General features: G+C 48.2%; 2 protein-coding genes and 1 non-coding gene across 4 annotated transcripts in view; 1 reads left to right on the forward strand and 2 right to left on the reverse strand.

Moving 5' to 3' along the window:
- The window catches only part of RAP1GAP2 (RAP1 GTPase activating protein 2), a 255,839-nt gene extending 250,345 nt beyond the window's left edge, over positions 1-5,494 (reverse strand). For both annotated transcript variants that reach the window (XR_008629101.1, XM_055129987.1), the window contains exon 1: positions 5,348-5,494. Coding sequence is in view for 1 of the 2 variants with exons in the window: in XM_055129987.1 (XP_054985962.1) it covers positions 5,348-5,397 (50 nt within the window). In the remaining variant the exon portion in view is untranslated. The remainder of the gene's footprint in view (positions 1-5,347) is intronic.
- Positions 5,495-9,187: 3,693 nt separating this feature from the next.
- Positions 9,188-9,319, reverse strand: LOC129404030 (small nucleolar RNA SNORA51). Its single transcript, XR_008629640.1, has one exon. It is a non-coding gene; the product is annotated as a small nucleolar RNA SNORA51 (small nucleolar RNA).
- Positions 9,320-15,353: 6,034 nt separating this feature from the next.
- Positions 15,354-21,944, forward strand: part of CCDC92B (coiled-coil domain containing 92B) — a 28,771-nt gene continuing 22,180 nt past the window's right edge. The window contains exon 1 of the mRNA XM_055131913.1: positions 15,354-15,667. The gene's annotated coding sequence lies outside the window, so the exon portion shown is untranslated. The remainder of the gene's footprint in view (positions 15,668-21,944) is intronic.

Raw genomic sequence — 21,944 nt, forward strand, 5'->3', positions numbered from 1 at the left:
TATAAGAGAGAGAAAAATAAGGCCGAAGAGTTAATACAGCAGTCAGGGCATTTGTCTTGCATGTGGTCAACCCCAGTCTGATCTCTGGCACCCCATATGGTCCCCTGAGCAGTGCTAAGAACAATCCCTGAGTGCTGAACCAGGAGTTAGTGCTAAGCACCACCGGTTGGTTGTAGCTTCAAAACTGAAGGAAATAAAAAGACTAATTGTCATGTATATATAAATCAACGTACTGGAGCGATAGCACAGCAGGTGCTTTTCACGCAGCCAACTCAGGTTCGATTCCTCCGTCCCTCTCGGAGATCCCGGCAAGCTACCGAGAGTATCCCACCCGCATGGCAGAGCTTGGCAAGCTGCCCGTGGTGTATTCAATATGTCAAAAACAGTAACAAATCTCACAATGGAGATGTTACTGGTGCCCGCTCGAGCATATCGATGAACAATGGGACTACAGTGCTACAGTGCAGTGCTATATAAATCAATACAGTAAAAATTGGTATAGATCAATGAAACTGTTACAAACCAATACAAAAAATAGTAAACCAATAGAAGAAAAGGATATTAATGAGAAGTTTACAAAAATAGAAATTAAAATGATCAATAAACAATCAGAGAGGGAATCTCTTTAAGAAAGGAAAATTAAACAATGGAAGAACATTTTCTGCTTGTAACATTGACCCAGAGAGCTGGAGAGATACTACAGCCAGGAGGGAGCTTACAGAGCACCCCAGCACCACATATAGTCTCCCAACCACTTTTAGGAGTGATCCCTGAACCAGAAGTAAGCTCTGAGCAAAGCCAGTTGTGGCAAAAAAATAAATAAGCAATAATAGTATAATGACCAAGATTTAAAAATCATTAATTACCAGAGTGAGTAAAGTTGTGAAGTGACATCTCACATAACACTGGATATCATATTAAATATTATTATAATTTATTTAGAAGTCAAATTGGCACTAGTTTTTACAATCTCCACCCATTATCTTTGCTTAGGTTTTTATGAATGTAGATTTAGAGATGTTCTTTATAGAGGTGTTTGAAAAGCAAATTATGTATTCAGAATGTCTGAAAGGTCGTTAATAAAAATTAGATAAAGAAATGATGGTTCACCCTATCTCACACAACACATGAAAGTTAATTCAAATGAACCAAAGACCTTGATATTATACCCAAAATCTTCAATAAAATACATTGAGGAAAACATAGGCAGACCTCTCGAAGATATTGGCTTTAAATGCATCTTTAATAATTCAGTGGCATTGGCTAAAAAAAAGAAAATAAAGAAAAGAAAACAGAAGCAAACAGAAGTAGGGGTGGGGAGAACTACATCAAACTAAAAGTTTCTGCACAGCCAAAGAAAGAACAACTTGGATTAAAAAAGGACACCCTACTGAGTGGAAAAAAAGTATTTTTTTCACCACACATCTGGCAAAAGAGTAATATCCAAGGGGGCTGGAGCGATAGCACAGCAAGTAGGGCATTTGCCTTGTATACCAGCTGACCCAGGTTTGATTCCCAGCATCCCATATGGTCCCCTGAGCACCACCAGGAGTAATTCCTGAGTGCAGAGCCAGAAGAAACCCCTGTGCATAGCTGAGTGTGACCCAAAAAGAAAAAAAAATAGCAATATCCAAGATTTATAAAGCAGTCACAAAACCTAATAGCAATAAAGATAAAAACTTTTCCACCAAAAAGTGGGAAATGGATCAGAGAGATACTGAACAAATTAGATTACTTCTGCTTCTAACTTAGTCCATTAATGCATTTAAAATCTGCATCTTGATGGGGGCTGGAGCAATAGCACAGCGGGTAGGGCGTTTGCCTTGCACGAGGCCGACCCGGGTTCAATTCCCAGCATCCCATATGGTCCCCTGAGCACTGCCAGGGGTAACTCCTGAGTGCAGAGCCAGGGGTAACCCCTGTGCATCGCTGGGTGTGACCCAAAAACCAAAAAAAAAAAAATCTGCATCTTGGGGCTGGAAGTAGAAACTTGAGTCTGGCGCCTTAGACCACTCGGCCATCCTAACACACTGGGTCGGAGCAATAGCACAGCGGGTAGGGCATTTGCCTTGCACGAAGCAGACCCGGGTTCAATTCCTTCGTCCCTCTCAGAGAGCCTGGCAAGCTACTGAGAGTATCCCACCCACACAGGAGAGCCTGGCAAACTACCCATGGCATATTCGATATGCCAAAAGCAGTAACAAGTCTCACAATGGAGACGTTACTGGTGCCTGCTTGAGCAAATCGGTGAACAACTGGATGACAGTGCTACAGTGCTATGTTGGGGCTGGAGAAATAGTACAGTGGGTAAGACCCTTACCTTGCACTCAGCCGTTCTGGGTTTGATACCCCAAAACCCCATATGGTTCCTGAACACTGGCAGGAGCGAGCCCACGAATATCACCAGATGTGGCCCCAAAACAGTACCAAAACAAACTAATTGGATAGGGGTTATGTGGCCAACCCTAGATCAATTCCCCAGGCACCGCAAAGGACACCCCTCTTCCCAACATGACCAGGAGAGGTCCCTGAGTACAGACACAGGATTAAATTCTAAGCACTACCAGATGTGGCCCACCAAACAATGTCCACACTCCTATGCTGACTGCAGTGCTATTTACAATAGCCAAGATCTGGAAACAAACTTAGTGCCCCAAAACAGATGATTACATTCAAAAATCATAGTAATGTACCCGATGGAATACTATTTAGCTATAAGAAAATAAGAAATCCCTCAGTTCACTGCAACTTGGATGAAACAGGACCCAGCATAATGGAAGGCTCAACTTTGAACATGCATGCTTAATCCTTGAATGGATGAACCAAACCAAATGCACCTGACTTGGGTTCAACCTCCAGCACCAGATGGTTCCTTGAGCATCGCTAGGTAATGTCCTGGAGACCCCCACACACCAGGTGTGGCCCTAAAGTCCCTCAGCAGTCCCCCACAATGTCCCAGGTCATCCCTGACATCAGAGTTCAAGCAGTACGGCCGATTTGGCCTGGGGCCTCCAGACCCTGTGAGCACCACTTGGGAGACCCTCACCCCAAAAGAGTAAGTGGACAGGAGTTGCTTTTGCTGCCTAACGATCATTTATTTATCATGTCTCCACTCAAATCTCTGCCCTGAGATTTCAGTGGAGCTGATGCCAGACCTGGCACATGACCCTGCCCCAGATCTGCCCCTTTAAAACTCTTTCTGTTCTCTCCTCCATGAAGTGAGCGAAGGAATTCATCTGACTGGGGAGATCCTAGGGTGTGGCACCTCAGTTCAAGGGAAAGGACGCTTACCGTGCTGCCTCCCTACCAGCCTCCCAAACATACTGGCTACACTTTTCACCCCGGGGTTTATATATATTGAGATTTGTTGGAAAATTGACTTCACTGTTAAGTGATTATTTTATTTTATTTTATTTTATTGCTTTTTGGGTCACACCCTGCCCACTCAAGCAAATTGATGAACAAAGGGATGACAGTGCTACAGTGCTACAGTGCTACAATGGGTCACACCCAGCAATGCACAGGGATTACGCCTGGCTCATGCACTCAGAAATTACTCCTGGCGGTGCTCGGGGGACATATGAGATGTTTGAAATCAAACCTGGGTCAGCCCCGTGCAAGGCAAACACCCTACCCACTGTGCTATGGCTCTAGCCCCTAAATGATAATTTTAATTATTTGGTCTTTTGAGTCTTTGACTCTTGGGAAAGGGATGAGGAGAGAGGAACTGTGCAGGCTGGCACCCATTAATGCCTCCTGCACTAATATCGTGGGATTTTCAGTCTATGACTGTGGACATGTGTCAGGCCAGGTCCAGGAAATAAGAGACAATCAGAGCAGTTAAGCCCCTGGGCCAGCCCTGAGCTCAACCCTGACTTTGCCTCCTGCTTGCCAGGAGGTCTCCACTAACTCGTGCATGAGTCTGTTTCCTCATACATGAAATGGGGGGCTAATACCTTCCTCAGGATCACTGTGAGAATAAACTGTGGGCACATGCTTTGCATGCAGGGGACACTGTTCTGCTTCCCAGCACTGCAAGGCTCCTCAGCAACCGCAGTTATAATCCTGAAGATCACTGGGGTAGCCCTGGTGGCCCCTAACACCATGGGGTGCCCCTGGAAGTCCCTGTTGCCTATAGGGCCCCAGTCTTGAACAATCCAGCCTAATTCTGGCAATTGCCTGAGTAGGGAAGGGAGACCCCTGAGAAACTCAGCCCCCTGCTCTGCAGAACAAGAGGGCAGGCGAAGAAAGCTAGCCTGAATAAAATGTTCTGTAGAATAATGCCTAGTGAGTTGTATGGAACTTACTAAAAAAATCTGCCCAGCATCCAAACTTCAATAACCAAATTTTAAAATGGGCGTGTCAACATTTTGGACATGGGGGTGAGGGGTGGGGTGGAGGGAACCTGGGAACCCTAGTGGAGGGAAGAAGACACTGATGGGATTGTGGCAGGAACATAATATACTAAAACCCAACTATAAATAACTGTAAATCATAGTGCTTAAATTTAAAAAAAAAAGAAAAAATATATAACAGTTAGTGGGTGGGATAAATTGGGGTGGGAAGGCTTATACCTTGGGAGTGGGGGGACAGGTTACACCTGGTGATGCTTGGGATCTAGTCTGGGCTGGGGGTGAGGGTGGCACCCTACCATGTCATCCGCCATGGAACCTGGGGCTCCTGCAGGCACCACTAGAACCCTTTGAGTCCTTTCCCCTGCCTCCTCCCGATTCTTGAAGTTCTGGGGCAATGCGGGTAAGTAAGCTGCCCTGATTCTAAATCCGGCCAAGCAGAGGTCAGGAGCGCCCTGAACTCTCGCAGATTGCGGCTCCCAGAGCCCAATCCCGGAGAGTGGCGACATTAGCTGCCTGCAGTCCCGTAACCAGACCCAGGCCGAACCACTGCCCTCGGGCGGCGGGCAGAGCCAGACCCTTTTCCCTGCCTCGGGTCCCTTTCCTTCAGCCCCATCCCCAAGCTTCCATCTCCGAGCCGAGCTGTATAGAAGGACCGGGAGTTCAGGATCGTGGGCGGAGGTTGTGCTCTCCGGGAGCCCCGAGCAGCAGCAGAAACGGAGTGAGGCCCCTTGAGCACCGAAGAGGGAACACCCCGTCGATGAATCTGCAAAACCTCATGTCAGGAAGAGGGGCCGGGGCAGCGCTCGGCTCACTGGGTAGCGCCTCCGAGAGCGGGTGCGGGGCCGCGGGGCGGCAAGACCCCGCGGCTGAGCCTCTCCCTCGCTGGACCGCGCAACCTCAGCGCCAGAAGAAACTTTCGGCTGACGCCCGCGCCTTCCCGCACCCGGCAGGGCCTGGGGCGCAGGCCCCGCGGTCCCCCGGTGCCCACTCACCAGCGCACCAGCTGCCAGCGCTTCTCCCCCGGCGCCCGGCGGCCCGCCATGCCTCTCCCTGCCGGCCGCGAGCTGCACGCGGGACGCGGCCAGGCTGCGGCAGGGCAGTGCCGAGGGCGCGCTCGCCGTGGCGGGGTGCGGCAGCGCGCGGGCGCCCGGGCGGTGCGGACCGTGCGGCGCTCGCATCCCCGCGCTCGCCGCCGCCGGCCCCGCCCCGGGTGAGCCCGCGGCTGGGGCCCGCGCGCCGCCGCATCAGGCGATCCCCAAGCCTCGGGCACAGGAGCACTGCTCAAAGAGTGAGATTCTCCGAGCCCCCGAGCCTAGCTGCTGAGAGCCTGCAGACGAGTGGCTTCGGCTGTCTGTGCCTCTCTCCCTTGTCATACTTGTCCTGTCTATCTAGAGAGTGATGCATTTTTAAAAAGTAGGCTAGGGGGGTCAGAGAGACAGTACAGGGGGTAACGTGCATGCCTTGCACACGATCGACCGGGGTTCCATCCTCCGACACAGAGCCAAGAGTAAGTTATCCCAGTTATGTGTGGCCCAAGCGCCTCCAAGCCCCCCAAAAAGATAGACCAGGGACCCAAGTTGTGGTTCTGTGTTCCTGAGGTCCAGGGTTTAATTCCAGGCACAGGGGAAAAAAGGAAGAAAGGAAGGAGCCTAAAATAAAAAGTAATAAGTACTGAGGCCTTGGGTTCCATCCTCAGTACCACAATAAATAAATAAAAGAAAATTACAGTATGAGACTAAAATAGACAGTGATGTACCAGACTATTAAAATATTAAATGTGAGGCCGGAGAGATAAAACAATAGGTCGGGCACTTGCCTTGCACACAGTCAACCCAAGTTTCAGCCTTGTCCCTCTCTATGGTCTCTCACAGCCAGGAGTGACCCCTGAACACAGAATGGGCCTGAGACTCCTGGGTGAGCCCCCACCAAAATAAAACAAAATAAAAAATATTTAAAGTGACAGTAATTAAAACAGCACGTCACTGGCGCAGCTCATAACCCTATTTCTAGAACCATCTCCACCCAGGGTCCTCAAACTACTGCCAGTCCAAGATCTGTTCATTCGCTTATGGGGTGCAGGGGAAGAAGCTTGGGCCACACCTTGAGGTGCTCATGAGTTATTCCTGGCTCTGTGCTCAAGGATCACTCCTGGTGGGCTTGGGGGGACCACATGGGATGCCAGAGATTGAACCCTGGCTGGCCACGTGCAAGGCAAGCACCCCACCCACTGTACTAGGCCCAGATATGTTCATTCTGTGCATTGAGCAGAGACCTTCTTGGTCTACAGCATGATGGGAGTATGAATCTGCCTAGTTTGAAGGAGCTTTAGAGTGTTTCTAAAATAGAATTTACCTGCATGTTGCACTGTCTCTCATCTTTGCAGGGGGGAAACTTGCACAGGGAAGAGAGAATGGGACCACAGCAAGATCCTGGATGCTTAATCCCCCTGTTATCTGTGGTCCATGCCCAGCAGCACTATGGGGGCCATACTCTGCTGTCCTCAGGGCTTACTACTACACGGCCGACCTGGGTTCAGTTTCCCACATACCATGTGGTCCCCTGAGCACCACCAAGAGTAATTCCTGAGTGCATGAGCCAGGAGTAACCTCTGTGCATAGTCGGGTGTGACCCAAAAAACAAACAAACAAAAAAATTTCTTTGTTTATATCTGTATGGGAGTCAGAATATTATTGGTCCCAAGACCCCTGAAATATGAATGGAATAGAATTCTTTGAGGATAGTAATATTATAGACATGGAAAGGCTTGGCAAGCTCCTTGTGGTGTATTCGATATGCCAAATACAGTAACAATAACAGGTCTCATTCCCCTGACCCTGAAAAGAGCCTCCAGTCGTTGGGAAAAATGAGTAAGGAGAGGCTGCTAAAATCTCAGGGCTGGGATGAATGAAGACGTTACTGGCGCCCACTTGAGTAAACCAATGAACAACGGGATGACAGTGATACAGTGATACTCCTGGCTCCATGATCACTCCTGGTGGGCTCAGGAAACTACACAACGCTAGCAATCAAATCAGGGCCAACCACATGCAAGGTAAGCACCTTCACCCCTATTCTATTTCTCCAGCCCTGAAATATCTGTATTTCAAATTAGCAGGGGAAAATAGTGATAAAACTACTGACAAAGGATCGTGGGGGAAGCAAGGTCTGGGAACCAGAGCAATAGTACAGCGGGTAAGGTGTTTGCTTTGCATGTGGCTGAACCAATGAAATACTCTCCAGCCATAAGAAAAGATGAATTCATGCAGTTTGCTGAAACATAGATGTGTCTGGAGAGTATCATGCTGAGTGAAAAAATAGGGCGAGGGACAGACACAGAATGATCTCTCTCATATGTGGGATATACAGAAACATAGTAGGGAAATAACAAATTCCAGAGGCAAATAGAAACAAAGAGCAGGAGAACTGATCTTCAGTAGGAAGCTTGCCACTAGGGGTGAGTGAGGGGTTGAGGGGGACACTACGACAGTGATTCAGGAATGTAGTCACTTTGAAGAAGGTGGGGTGCTGAAAGGAGGTAAAGTGATATGTATGATACCCTCTCAGCAACAATTTTGTAAACCAACGTGCTTAAAAGGAAAGAGAAAAATAAAGGGAAATGCCTGCCATAGAGGCAGGATGGGGGTGGGCAGGGATTGGAAACACTGATGAAGGAAAGTAGATATTAGTGAAGGGATTGGTGTTGGAACATTACATGCCTGGAACTCAAATTATTTAATCATAAATCATCAGGAAATTTGTAATTCATGGTGATTCAACTTAGAAAAGAAAGAAATGAAGACCAGCACAATAACTCAAGAAGGTGGATATAAAAGGCCTGACTTGATCACTGTGCACAGGTGGGTGTGACTTACTTCTTACCTTCCACCCCCAGATAACAAACAAAACAATCTAGTACAGCAGGTAAGACGTTTGCCTTGCACACAATCAACCAGGTCTCTTTCCCCTGGTCCCCTGAGCACAGCCAGGAGTGATTCCTTAGTGCAGAGTCAGGAGTAAGCCTGAGCATGGTTGGGTGTGGCTCAAAATACAAAAGAAAAAATCCAAATACATATTTTCTTATTATTTATTGTGGAAAGATGGAACTCCTAGTTAAGCAAAGATTTAAAAAAACAAAATTTTAGGGGCTGGAGCAATAGCAGAGCGGGTAGGGCGTTTGCCTTGCACTCGGCCGACTGGGGTTCGATTCCCAGCATCCCATATGGTCCCCTGAGTACCACCAGGAGTGATTCCTGAGTGCAGAGCCAGGAGTAACCCCTGTGCAGAGCCAGGTGTGACCCAAAATGCAAAAAAAAAAATTTCCATTTATACTTCCTAGTTATGACAAATTCTAGCAAATGGCATTACATTTATTTATTCATTTATGTATTTATTGGTCTTTGTACCATGCCCATGGGGCTCAGGGCTTACTCCTAGCTCTGTGCTCGGGGATCACTCCTGATGGGGCATAGGGTATCATATGGGGTGGAAGTACCATTGCTTCTTTATCCAGTCATCTATCTTTGGAAATTTCGGTTGCTTCCAGATTTTGGCTATTGTGAATAGTGCTGCAATGAACATAGGAGTGCAAATGTCTTTTCTGCATGTGTTTTGGAGGCCTTGGGATATATTCCAAGAATTGGAATTGCTGGGTCTTCTAGATCACTGGTCCTGTTTTCTTTTTTCTTATGACAGAAAGATTGACTACCAAATGAAAACATTTTAAGACCTTCAGGAAAGTACCAAGATACTCCCCAAAAAAGCACAATGCATAAAATAATATGGTGCTATATGACACTGTGTATCAAAAATAAATCTGTGTCAAATTTTTTTCTCCATATCCTCCCATTCACAAAACAGACCAGGCAAAGGGCCTGTACTGAGGTGTATATGGGATACATTTACTCTGCCTCCTCTTTCTGTACAGTCAGTGTGAAGAACACAGCGTTGGTGAGCACCAGGAGGCCTAAATTTGTTAATAGCATAAAATTTGGGGCAAAAGAAGTGGAATATGAAAGATGAGGAGACTTTTATATTAATCATCAGCATGCCGTATTGTTTCAAATATTTTTAAGAATAGTCTCTAGAGGGGCTGGAGCAATAGCACAACGGGTAGGGTGTCTGCCTTACATGCGGCCGACCCGGGTTCAATCCCCAGCATCCTATATAGTCCCCTGAGCACCGCCAGGAGTAATTCCTGAGTGCAGAGCCAGGAGTAACCCCTGGCTCACCTGCATAGCCGGGTGTGACCCAAAAAGAAAAAAAAAAGAATAGTCTCAAGAGCCAAAGCAATAATACAGTGGGTAGGACATTTGCCTAGGATATGGCCAATCCAGCTTTGACCCCCTGGGCATCCCATATGGTCCCCTGAGCACCACCAGGAGTAATTCCTGAATGCAGAGCCAAGAGTAACCCCTGAGCATTGCTGGGTATGACCCAAAAAGCCAAAAAAAAAAAAAAAGAAAAGAAAGAAAAAAATTGTAGTGACCCCTGAGCACTGCCAGTGTGGTACAAACCTCTTTGCCCCATCCCACAAAAAAGAATAGTCAGGAAAATATGTAAATAAGTCTGTTATCTGTATAGTGACTTTTTTTATTATTTATTAGTAAAAAAAAGTCAATTTGGGGGGAGGGGGTTTGGGCCACAATCAGGGTTTACTCATGGCTCAACAACTGGAAATCATTTCTGGTATTCCTTGGGGCGGGGGGTGGGGTAGGGGTTGTCCATATGAGGTGATGGGATTGGAACCTGGGGCCATGTGTAAGGCAAATGCCCTACCACTGTACTATCTCTCCAGCCCACAAAAAATAATAAATCATTTAAAAATAATAATTTACTTTAAACAAAAATAAAACCAATCACAAATTGCCTGTTATCTTTAAGAGATTGAAGAAATTGTGAAAACTGTATGAAAAATGAGAAGACAAAAAGTTCTGGTAGAGGTCAGGTATGTATCTCAGAGGCAGAGCGTACATTTTTCACATTTTAGACCCTGGATTCAATCCCTGCACCAAAATGTAGAATGTGCATACAATGTAAGTGAAAAATAATCAGCCATACCATGAAAATGACTGTAAATCACCATGCTAGAAAATACCAGAAAATAATTAACCAAAGTAATACTGATTGCAGTAGGATTCCAAATATTTTTTTGCTACAGCATTTCTGAAGTTTAATTCTAATAGTTCCTTAATGAAACATGGGAGTGAAAAGAAATGTCTGAGCAAAGTGATATGTTTTATTTCTTTATTTTCCCCTTCCCTTCCTTTTTTGTCTTTGTTGTTGTGGTACCCTTGAGCTGCCAAGTGTACCAAATACCAAAAACATTTTGTGGTGGTCTCCATATACTACTGGTTGCAGGCCACCAGAATACTTCTTTTCTCCTGACACTGGGACCCCCAAACAGCAGTGGCAGTGCCTCTTCCCACGAGGCACGTGTCTTTATGCCTGCAAGGCAAGGCTCAACCACTGAGCTATCCCCATCCCTGAGTGGTACTTTTAATACAAAATGTGCATGACGTGTGGCAAAGGTAATAAAAAGTTAGAGGGAAATAAAGGAAAAAGGGTGCCGCCATTACACCAGATTAGCAATGATTTCAGAAGCTGGCTGCTCAAAGAATGATCTGAGAAGGAAGCTCTCAGCACAGACAAGCAGCCCTCAGGATCCCTTCAATGGTGCCTTCAGATGAATTCCTGAGCAATGCCTTAAAGGACAGAGCTGAGCCAGATGGAATGTGTCTGAAATGGAATAGCAGCCACACGTGTGAATACAGCATTCACATGTGTACACACCTCATTACTGCTGCCATACTAGCAAGGATCAGAGACACTAGAAGTCAGACTGAGCTTTTGGGGACATTTTGTCTGAACTACCATTAGGAAAATGTAGCCTGTCCCAGTTAGAGCTTTTGATCATAAGAGGAGTTTTTCCCCCATTTCTACTTTGACCCAAACTCGGCCATACTCAGGGCTTCCTCCTGGCTTTTCACTCAGGGATCACTCCTGATGTGCTGGGGGGACCATATGAGATGCCAGGCATTGAGCCCAGGCTGGCTGAGTAAAAGGCAAATACCTTACCAGCTGCACTATCGCTCTAGCACTGTGCTTACTCTTATCTACCATGATGCTGCCCACAGATAATTCTAGTATTGGTGGCCACCAGGACTGTCCAAATAAGGAGGCAGGGGACAGTGCTACAGAAATGGCCTCTCTTTGGAGACTCTGGCCATGTTATCCTGACTCCTCAGTTCAGTTTAGGGCCCCTAATATGGGTCCTTTGAGGATCTGTAGCTAAAGAGATGGTATGCTGGGAGCTCCTAGGATTGGATTATTTACCAAAGTTTACTGTGGATGAGACTCTCAGGAAACTTATGATCAAAAGCCTGGGATTCGGAGAGATAATACAGCAGACAGACCTCTTGCCTGGTATATGGATGACCTAGGTTCAATCCTTGGCACTGCCTATGATCCCCCAAGTATCACCAGGAGTGGTTCCTGAACACAGATCCTGGAGTAAACCCTGAAAACAGCCAGATGTGGCCCCCTCAAAAAAGGGATAATTTCTGAGGCAAAGTATACACTATTTGGGGGGTTTGGGCCACATCTAGAGATACTCATGAGCTACTCTTGAGACAGTGCTCATGGGTTATTCCAAGCAGTGCTCTAGAGTACATGTGGTACTAGGAATTGAGCTTAGTCGTCCCAAATGCAAAGTATGTGCTCCAGCTCGTTGAGCTTTCTCTCTAGTCCTGTACATTCTCCTTTAAAATATTGTTTAATATTTTACTTAACAATACTATTAGTAATGGCTTCTCATGGACATAATTCCAGCACCACACCATTACCAGTAATACCCATCTTCCTGCCCTAAGAACCCCACTTCACTTCCCTCTCACCCATCCCCCATCTTAATTATGTGTGTCAGTTCCCCCATTATATTGCTTTTGGATCTTTGTTGCTGCCTTGCTGTGTATCTTTAAGTCCCACAAATGAGAGAGATCATTCATATCTGTGCCTTTCCTTCTGACTGACTTCACTCAGCACAATATCCTCTAATTATTTTTTGTGTGTGTGGACCTCCTCCACCCAGATCCCCAGTTTTCTAGTAGCTTGGAAGTCACACCCACAAACTCCCCCCAGAGCCATTTAATCTCATCAACGGCCAAGAACAAGGCATTGAGCCCAGGCTGGCTGAGTAAAAGGCATATAAAACAAAGTATAAAAAAGTATAAAACAGGGGCCGGAGCGATAGCACAGCCGGTAGGGCGTTTGCCTTGCACGCGGCCGACCCGGGTTCGATCCCCGGCATCCCATATGGTCCCCCAAGCACTGCTAGGAGTAATTCCTGAGTGCAAAGCCAGGAGTAACCCCTGAGCATCGCTGGGTGTGACCCAAAAAGCAAAAAAAAAAAAAGTATAAAACAAAGCTCTCAGAAGAGAGTGATGCAGAATCTCCTGCCCATGCACCAGGCTGTCTTCACCGGGGCCCCCTCAGAGGAGGGGGGGGGCGGGTTGAGTTTCTCTCCCTGCCCCAAGCAGAGCCCCAGCAGCCAAAAACCTCCAGAACCCAACCTCAGTCATGCTCAAGCCCACTCTCCACACTCTTGGATGAGCCTCACCCATGAAGGAACCGACAGAGGAACCCAGGTCTGAGGGACCAGTTACTGAGATCTCCAAGCCTGCTCAGATTGGGACTGGGCCTCTTCCACCCAGACCCCCCATTTTCCAGTAGCTTGGCAGTCACACCCACAAACTCCCTTCCCACCTTCCCCCGCCCCCGCCATGTAATCTCATCAACATCTAAGATGCAGAGACTATACAACAAAGCTCCTGGAAGAGAGTGAGGCAATTTTTCCTGGAGCATGTGGCTGCATTAGCAGCCACGCAACCTCTTTATTTTTATTTTTTATTAATTTTTTTTTTTGCTTTTTGGGTCACACCCGGCAATGCACAGGGGTCATTCCTGGCTCATTCACTCAGGAATTACCCCTGGCGGTGCTTAGGGGACCATATGGGATGCTGGGATTCGAACCCGGGTTGGCCGCGTGCAAGGCAAACGCCCTACCCGCTGTGCTATTACTCGAGCCCCCTATTTTTTATTAATTTTTTTATTTAAAAAATTTTTTCCCACACAGCAGGGCCTGGCAAGCTACCTGTGACGTATTTGATATGCCAAAAACAGTAACAACAACGTGCTCTTCGTGTTCCTGGAGTGAGCAGATGCCATTGGGCTACACTAGCACCCAACAGGGACAAATGAAGACATTACTGGTGCCCGCTTGAGCAAATCAATGAAGAATGAGATGACAGTGATACAATGATACAGTGAAGTGTGTGTGTATGTGCGGTGCTGGAGTTTGAATTCAAGGCATTCATTCCCCCATTGAGCCATACCCCCAGTTGCAAGATGCATACTTCTTGTACAACTTTTCTTCCTATACAACTTTTTTGAGGGGTCACACCTGGCAGTGCTCAGGGCTTACTCCTGTCTCTGTGCTCAGAGATCATTCCTAGTGGTGTTCGGGCAAACCATCTGGAATGCCGGGGATCAAACCCCGGTTGGCAATGTGTAAATCGTACACCCTTCCCACTGTACCATCGCTCTGACCCCTCTATGCAATTTTTTCTTTATTGTTTTGAGTTTAATTTTGAAAATAAAATTTAAGTGTTTAGCATACTACATGACATGGAGATGGAGAAAGGATTTAACAAAATTAAGTTTTTATTTGTTTGGGGGCCATATCTGATGGTTCTAGGGGTTTACTTAGTGTCCAGTGCTTGGGAGCCACTGCTGGCAGTGTTCAAGGGATTGAACCTGGACATCCTGCATGCAAAGCTTATGCTCAGCCCACTAAGCTATCTCTTTGGCCCCAAAGTTCAATTTGGTGGGGATGAGACTACACGTAGCTTTGCTCAGGGATTAACACTAAGGGATCACTCCTAGTGGTTGGAGGAACCCTATGCAGTGCGGGATATCAAACCCGGGTCGGCTGTGTGCAAATCAATGCCCTACCCAAAAGTTAATTTTTTTTTTTTACTTTTGGGTCACACCCGGCGATGCACAGGGGTTACTCCTGGCTTTGCACTCAGGAATTACTCCTGGCGGTGCTCAGGGGACCATATGGGATGCTGGGAATCGAACCCGGGTCAGCCGCGTACAAGGCAAACGCCCTACCCGCAGTGCTATCGCTCCAGCCCCCCAAAAGTTAATTACTAAAGCTAATTCTCATCAACACCATGGTCTCCAGAGTCACCATGTGCATATTTCTAATGTATTCAAATTTCTTCACAACTTCAGCCAGCAACTTTGTTCATTATTGTGAATGTTGACTCTATTAACTTCCTCCAAAAAGGCAGTCCTGCGTTTCTTGCCCAGATGCTAGTTCTGAGTTAACACAGCCATCTCTCAGCTCTGCTGGCTTTGTCACTTCTGCTTGTTCCTCTGCACAGATAAGCCGTATCAACACCAGTGTTCAGGACTCCAGAGTTCATGGAGAACCTTCTCTGGGCTCTTAGGATCTTCACATAGAGGGGGAGACGGAACCTTAGCAACTGAGGCCCAGAAAGGTGAGGGGACTCACCCAAGGTCATACAGCTAGTGAGAGGTCTGGGGGCGGTTTTCCTGCCAGCCAGGCACAAAGGAGGCTTCCTGAGGCCTGTCTGGCTCGGTCCCCCCAGCCCAACTCTCCCCTGCCCGGTGCGGGGCCCGTGTGCTGCTCCTGCGCCAGCCGGTGGACGGAGGGCGGAGCTGATCGCGGCCTGCCGCGCTGGGCGCTGTCCGCGGTGCTGATTCGCCGCCGCGCCCCGGTTCGCCAAGTAGCAGGCGGGTTTCCCGGGCTTCCCCTCCACTCTCGGCCAAAGGCAGCTCGGCGATTCGACTGCCCGCCGGGGTCCTCAGGCCTGGCTCCCGGGGCTCCCGGGGCTCCTCCTCCCCTGACCGCCCCCCGAAAGCCTCCCCTCCCCCCGGCCCCGCCCACGGCCCCTCCCCGCCAGTCCCAGGTCCCTCCCCTCCCCCCTTATCTCTCCCACCCCCTGCTCCCCCCTACGGCTTGTTCGCCAGTTCCGGTCACGTTGCTGGGTGTTTACGCCTGGAGCCAGCCCCGGACCCCCTCGTCTGCGCCCCGGAGCTGCCCCCCCCCGGCTCGGAGCCCCGGCCCCCCAGCCCCCCAGCCTCGCGGCAGCAGCTGATGGCGCCGCAGCCCCGGCGGGCGCTGCGGAACCCCGGGCGCAGCTAGCGCTGGCAAGAGCCGCGCCGCCCCCACCCAGCCGGCCCGACCCAGGGCCCCGCCGGCCTGTGGCTCTCTCGGGTCCCCGAAGGTGAGGAGGCCTGTGCGGGTGGGGGTGGAGGCCGGGGTGGCCCGGGCCTGGGAGCAGCGCCGCCCGCGATCCTGCTCCCCCGGGAGGGCTGGCGCGGGGCTGGCGCGGGGCTGGGCGCCGCAGCGGGCGGGAGCCCACAGGACCCGCGCGCCGCTGGCAGAAGTTGTCTTCCGCCGCCCAGACGGGCCCTTCCTAGCTCTGGCAGAGAAGTCCCCAGCGGCCGCGGTCGAGCCACCGCCGCCTCCCACCACACACTTCTTTCTTTCTACCTGCAGTTCCCTGTCTCCCCTGTACCTCTCTCTTCCCCGTCCTCCTCCGCTCCTCCACCTCCCTGCCCCCCATCTTCCTGGGAGTCGTAGTCAAGGTTTAATCAGGACAGAACAACACGGCTGAAAGGAGGTGGGGGTCCTGCTTACCCATCTATCCATCCATCCATCCATTCTGTGTCCCCAGATCCAGAACTTTACTGATGTTGAGGGTCCTGGAATCATCGATGGAGGGTAGGAACCATAGCCTAAAGTATTTGGGGGCTTGAGGGGCCCCACAGTGGACAGGTTCCAAGACCCCTAAGGAAGGTGGCTCCACTGCTGGCACAGTGATCCCGTCTTGCAAAGTCCTGACATGTATTTGTCAGGAACGAACTTCTAGTTCCCAACTCCGGTCCCCAAGGCCACCAAGGACTTGGGAATGGGGGGAATATTTTTATTTTTTATTTATTTATTTTGCTTTTCGGATCGTACCCAGCAATGCTCAGAGTTACTCCTGGCTCTTTACTCAGGAATTATTCTGGGTGGTGCTCTGGGGACCATATAGGATGCTGAGGATGGAACCAGGATCTGAGAAGTAATTCTTTTTAATGCAGCTACTTACTTGCCCTGACGACTCCCTAAAGTCCTCACCTCACACTCCCTGTTTCACCAACCTTCATTGCCTGTTTGGTGCTTGGGATTCCTAGAGACAAAAGTCCTGCCCTCAGGAAGCTCGTGGCAGAGCGAGGTGGTCAGACCGGGGTGTGACCCAGGACAGAGAGCTAGGAGAACACAGAGGTGGACGTGTGCAGATCTCTAGCTTTGTAGGGGTCAGAGAAACCTCCTGTGTAGGTACCACTGGGCCAGGTTTCCTGACTACAGGAAGCATGAATCAACTTTCAGAAGAGATGGAAGTGGGGCAAGAGGGAGGGGATATCCACGAGTTTGGGGAGTTTGTTGTGAGAGCAGAAAGAGGTAGAATCTGAATGAGGAGGTCAGATTCTTTTTATTTTAAAGGGCTTAAGTATCAGACTGAACATCCAGTGGATGTCCCCAGCTCCAAAGCACTGGAGTTGTGTAGGTTAGAAAGACTCCTTTTATTGAGGTGGGTGGGGGAGGGTTCTTATGCCACACCCAGCAGTACTCAGGGGTTACCACCTGCTCTGTGCTAGGGTGTGGGGTAGAAAAAATCAATTCCTGTACTAATGCTCTGGCCCCAGGCAAACTCAACCTGTTCAGCCTGTTTTTGTTGTGGGAAGGGGGTCCACAGTAAATACCCAGTTGTGCCCAGGGGTTACTCCTGGCTCTGTGCTCAGGGATCACTCCTGATGGTGCTCAGGGGACCATATGGGATGCTGGGGATCAAACCTGGGTCAGCCATGTGTAAGAAACATCATGTAAGAAACAAACATCCTACCCACTGTCCTATCTCTCTAGCCACTTCTCCACCCCCAACTAAACCTTTCTGTTTTTTTTTTTTGGACCATACCTGGCAGTGCTCAGGGATTACTCCTGGCTCTGTGCTCAGCAATTACTCTTGGCAGGGCTTGTCAGACCATCTGTGGTACTGGTACCAGGGATCTTGTACCTTGGTCGGTCGCATGCTAGGCTGTCACCCTACTCACTGTACAATTGCTCTGCGCCCCCTACCCAACCTTGCTGAACCTCTGCTTCCTTGTCTGTGGCAAGATTTAGAAATAGAAGTTAAATCAGTTCATGTACAGTAAACACTAATAACAGTACCAGTCATTATTTATTATTATTACTCTGAATTTTATTGCCTGTGCACTGATGACTGGTGCATTAGTGACTATGCCTGGAAGTCTGAAAGGCTGCTTCAGCTCCTATTCCCCTCTTCCCATTCCAGGCAGCAAAGAGGAAAATGACATTAAAAGTAAAGACTGGGTGGTGGGGAGAGTAAAGAAAGGAGTATGAACTGGCCTGTCTTGCATGGTTGAGGCCCTGGGTTCAGTACTAATGCCACATTACCCCTGAGCATCACTCGGTATGACTTCTACGAAAACCACAGAAAAAGTAAAGGAGCATCAACTTATCTTTTTTACCATGCCGGTCATATCTAGTATAGCCCTGATCATAATAATGTTAAAAATGAAGAAAACATTCTTCATTTTTTTCTTATGGGTCTGGAGCAATAGTACAGCAGGTATAGTGCTTCCCTTACATGCTTGTCTTACTTGCCTTACACCTGAGTTTGATTCCCAGCACCTCAAATGGTCTCCCAAGTATCGCAAAATGTGTCTTCTGAGCACCGAAGGAGGAGTAAGCCCTGAATACTGCTGGCAATATCTCTGATTACTATGTAGGGTGCTGGGATTCTAGGGAGCAAACTTTGAAAACCACTAACAGATTATTCTGAAGACCACATTGAGTCATAGGAGAATAATTCTGTAATTTCTGTGGTTCTTACACACACACACACACACACACACACACACACACACACACACACACATTTTTTTCCTTGAAAAAAAAACCTGGGGCTAGGGAGGTTGGTCAGTGGTTAACTCTTACCTTGCATATGTGAGATGGAAGGAAAGAAAGAAGGGAGGGGCATAGAATAATTTTTTGCACTTTATTTAAACACTGTGGTTTACAAAGTTGTTCATGATGCATTTGTTACAGGTTTTCAATATTCCAACACCAATCCTACCATCATCGTGACCTATAGAAAAGAATTTTAACAAGATGTGAAGATTCTGTAGTCAAAACAATACAAGAATATTTGCTGACTCAAAGAGAAAAGAAACACTAAAAGTAAAGTTGAAAGGGAGAGAGAGAGAGCCGAAAGGGCTGGAGCATGGTAGACATTCAGACACCCCAAGTTTTCACTCCCAGCAACACCCAAGTGTTGAACTGTTCCAGTCCAGTAATGGCCCCTGGGCCCACTAACCACTTCTTGGGAAGCCCCCCCCCAAAAAGCAGTTGAAACTGATCAGGAAAAGTGATGAGGGGAGGAAGGCGGCCAGCCATGCAGGCTCCCTTCGTACAGGAAACAGAAGCTTTTCTTCTAGTTTCTGGCTCCTAGTTCTCTCCCAGTCTCACACTGGCCAAAGGGAGACACTGGGGCAGCAGGTGACAGGGAACATGGAGCTGACTAAGGCAGAGGGGTTAGACACCCAAGGAAAATGTAGGCTGTAAAAGTGGTTTATCAACTTTTGGGTAGCAGAAGCCGTCACCAGTGAATTTGTACAAACAAGCTTACAGTATAAAAGGGATATATAGGGGGGATGGATTGATGAATCAACAAGCTTAGCACATGCTTCCCACATAGGAGGCTTGGGTTCCATTTCTGCCACCACAGGGTCTCAGGGTCCAGCCCCAAATGCCCCCAAGCACCTCTGGGGTAGCATGAGTATCATCCTATCCCACTGGCACTGCAAGGCCAAAGCAGTATCGCATCCTCGGATCCTTGGACTGAACCACCAACATGGTTGACCAAGAATCATTCATCAAGTCCCTAGATCTCTTGAGTACTGCTTGGGAGCCCCCTTCCTCCAAAAAGGAGCAAAGCGTTAGTGGTCGAAATTATGAGGTTGTGGGGGCTGGAGCGATAGCACAGTGGGTAGGGCGTTTGCCTTGCACTCGGCTAACCCAGGTTTAATTCCCAGCATCCCATATGGTCCCCTGAGCACCATAAGGAGTAATTCTTGAATGCAGAGCCAGGAGTAACCCCTGTGCATTGCCAGGTGTGATCCAAAAAGATAAAGAAAGAAAGAAATTATGATGTTGTAGGTTCAATCCCCAGCAAAACACAAATGCACCACACACACACATGCACACACACATGCCCATGCACAGGCACATACACAGAGTATAAAAGAAGGCTCAAACCTCACTCTTTTGGCAGCATCTGGGACCCCTGTGCAGAACTTTGGGACTCTAGGGAGCAAAATTGGAAAACACTAACAGATTGCTCTGAAGACCTTGTTGAGCCTTGAAAGATGTTTCTGTACTTTCTGTGGTTCTTCTAACTCAAAAAACTGGAGAGGGGTGAGGCTAGTTTTCTACTTGCCAAGTCAGTTGTAGACTAATAGCTATTGGTGAAAAAACTGTGGGTACCTGGAAACTCCAAAGGGACAAGGCAGAGTCAGAGATAGTACAGTAGATAAGGCACTTGCCTTGCATGTGGCCAACCCAGATTTGATCCTCTGTACCACAAAGGAATCCCTGAACATTGCCAGGAGTGAGCCCTGAGCACAGAGCCAGGAATAAGTCCAGAGCACAGCCAGGTAACCCCAAAACAAAACAAAAACCAAAAAGGACAAACTAGAGACAAGTCACTTGAGGGATCCAGATCCCGGGCCAGTCAGCATTATGCCAGGTCTGAGGGTTTCTGTGCCTGACATTTCTGCAGTTGCAAACCTGAGCATAGAACACTCCTCCTGCCAATGTTCCTGATGGGGAAATAGCTGTACCTTTGAACCTGATGAGCTGCATGTTAAAATAGCTGGAATTAGGGCTGGAACACATGCTTGCATGCAGAAGTCTTGAGCTTGGCCCCCAAACACTAGTGAGAGCAGCCCCCAAATATGGAGCTCGAAAGTAATCCCTGGGCACTGGTAGGTGTGATCCTGAAACCAGACAAAAGCACTTGGAACAAACTATGTAAATTATAAACTCTGTATTTAAAGGTCTTCTTTTTCCTTTTCTTTCCTTCTTTTCTTTTCCTTCTTTCTTTCTCCTTCTCCTTTTTTTTTCTTTTTTTGGTGATAGTCTGGGCCAGTTGGTGATTAGAGGAACATATAGTATCAGGAATCAAACCAAACCAGGCCCTTGCACATATAAAGTCACATATGAGCCCTATCCACAGCCCCCTTTTTCATTTGTAATGACAGTTTTGGGGGGAGACACCCAGCAGTGCTCAGGAATCACTCCTGGTGATGCTGAGGGACCGTATAGGGTGCTGGAGATCAGCCACATGCAAGGCAAGTTCCTTAACCCCTGTACTATCTCCCCAACCTGACAGTGTTTTTCAACATACTCTATGTCAAATAAGGAAATTAAAACAAAGAACTAGGAGTCCTGGGATCAGGCCAGCAGCAGAAACAAACAGTGCAGGCCTGAGGCAGTCAGGGCAATGGGCAGAGGGGAGGCTTCAGCCAGGTGCGGGGAGAACATGGAGCTCTAACTCTTCATTTGCTGTCCTTGACCTGGACCAGGTTCTCAGACAGCAGCTTCTGCAGCCAGGAAGTTCCAGGAGTGCATTTCTATGAAAAAAAAAATATATATATATATATAGAGAGAGAGAGCACAGCGGGTAGGGCATTTGCCTTGCATGCGGCCAACCTGGGCTCGATTCCTCCGTCCCTCTTGGAGAGCCCAACAAGCTACCGAGAGTATTCCTCCCGCGTGGCAGAGCCTGGCAAACTACTCGTGGTGTATTCAATATACCAAAAACAGTAACAACAAGTCTCACAATGGAGATGTTACTGGTGTCCGCTCGAGCAAATCAATGAACAACGGAATGACAGTTCAGTGCTACCCTGACATTTTCCTGGCTTGGGTCTTCTGAAACACAAGTGGAGCCACAGAGGTGCATGGTCCTTATCTTCCCCATTTTTCACCCATCTCCCACTTGCCATCAAGCAAACTAAACAATAACATCTAAGAAATAATATTTTCCAAGGTTGTTTGTGACCCAAATTTCTACCCTGAGAAGAGCAACCTGCCAAGTTGGAAGCAAAGACTCAGATTTTTCTGGAAAGGCATAGAAACAGCTGGCTGGCTCAACTGGGCACTGTGGTCAGGGGCCAGTCTCCTTGGGCTGTGTTGAAAGAGCTCTGAGTCCTCAGACACTGGTGTTTACATTTTAACAGCTGGAATAGGTATGGTACCTCGTGGCCCTAAACACAGACCCACATGCTTTTCTCTTCCAGATGCACACACAAGAGATTTGAGAGAAGATCTTTCCTCCCACCCCCATCCCTGCCATATGCACACACACACCACCACACTCAGATACATGAACTGACATAACAAACACACACAGCCCAAACAAGACCTCAGTA

This window comes from Sorex araneus, chromosome 3 (assembly GCF_027595985.1).
Source record: "Sorex araneus isolate mSorAra2 chromosome 3, mSorAra2.pri, whole genome shotgun sequence".
Lineage (NCBI taxonomy): Eukaryota > Metazoa > Chordata > Mammalia > Eulipotyphla > Soricidae > Sorex > Sorex araneus.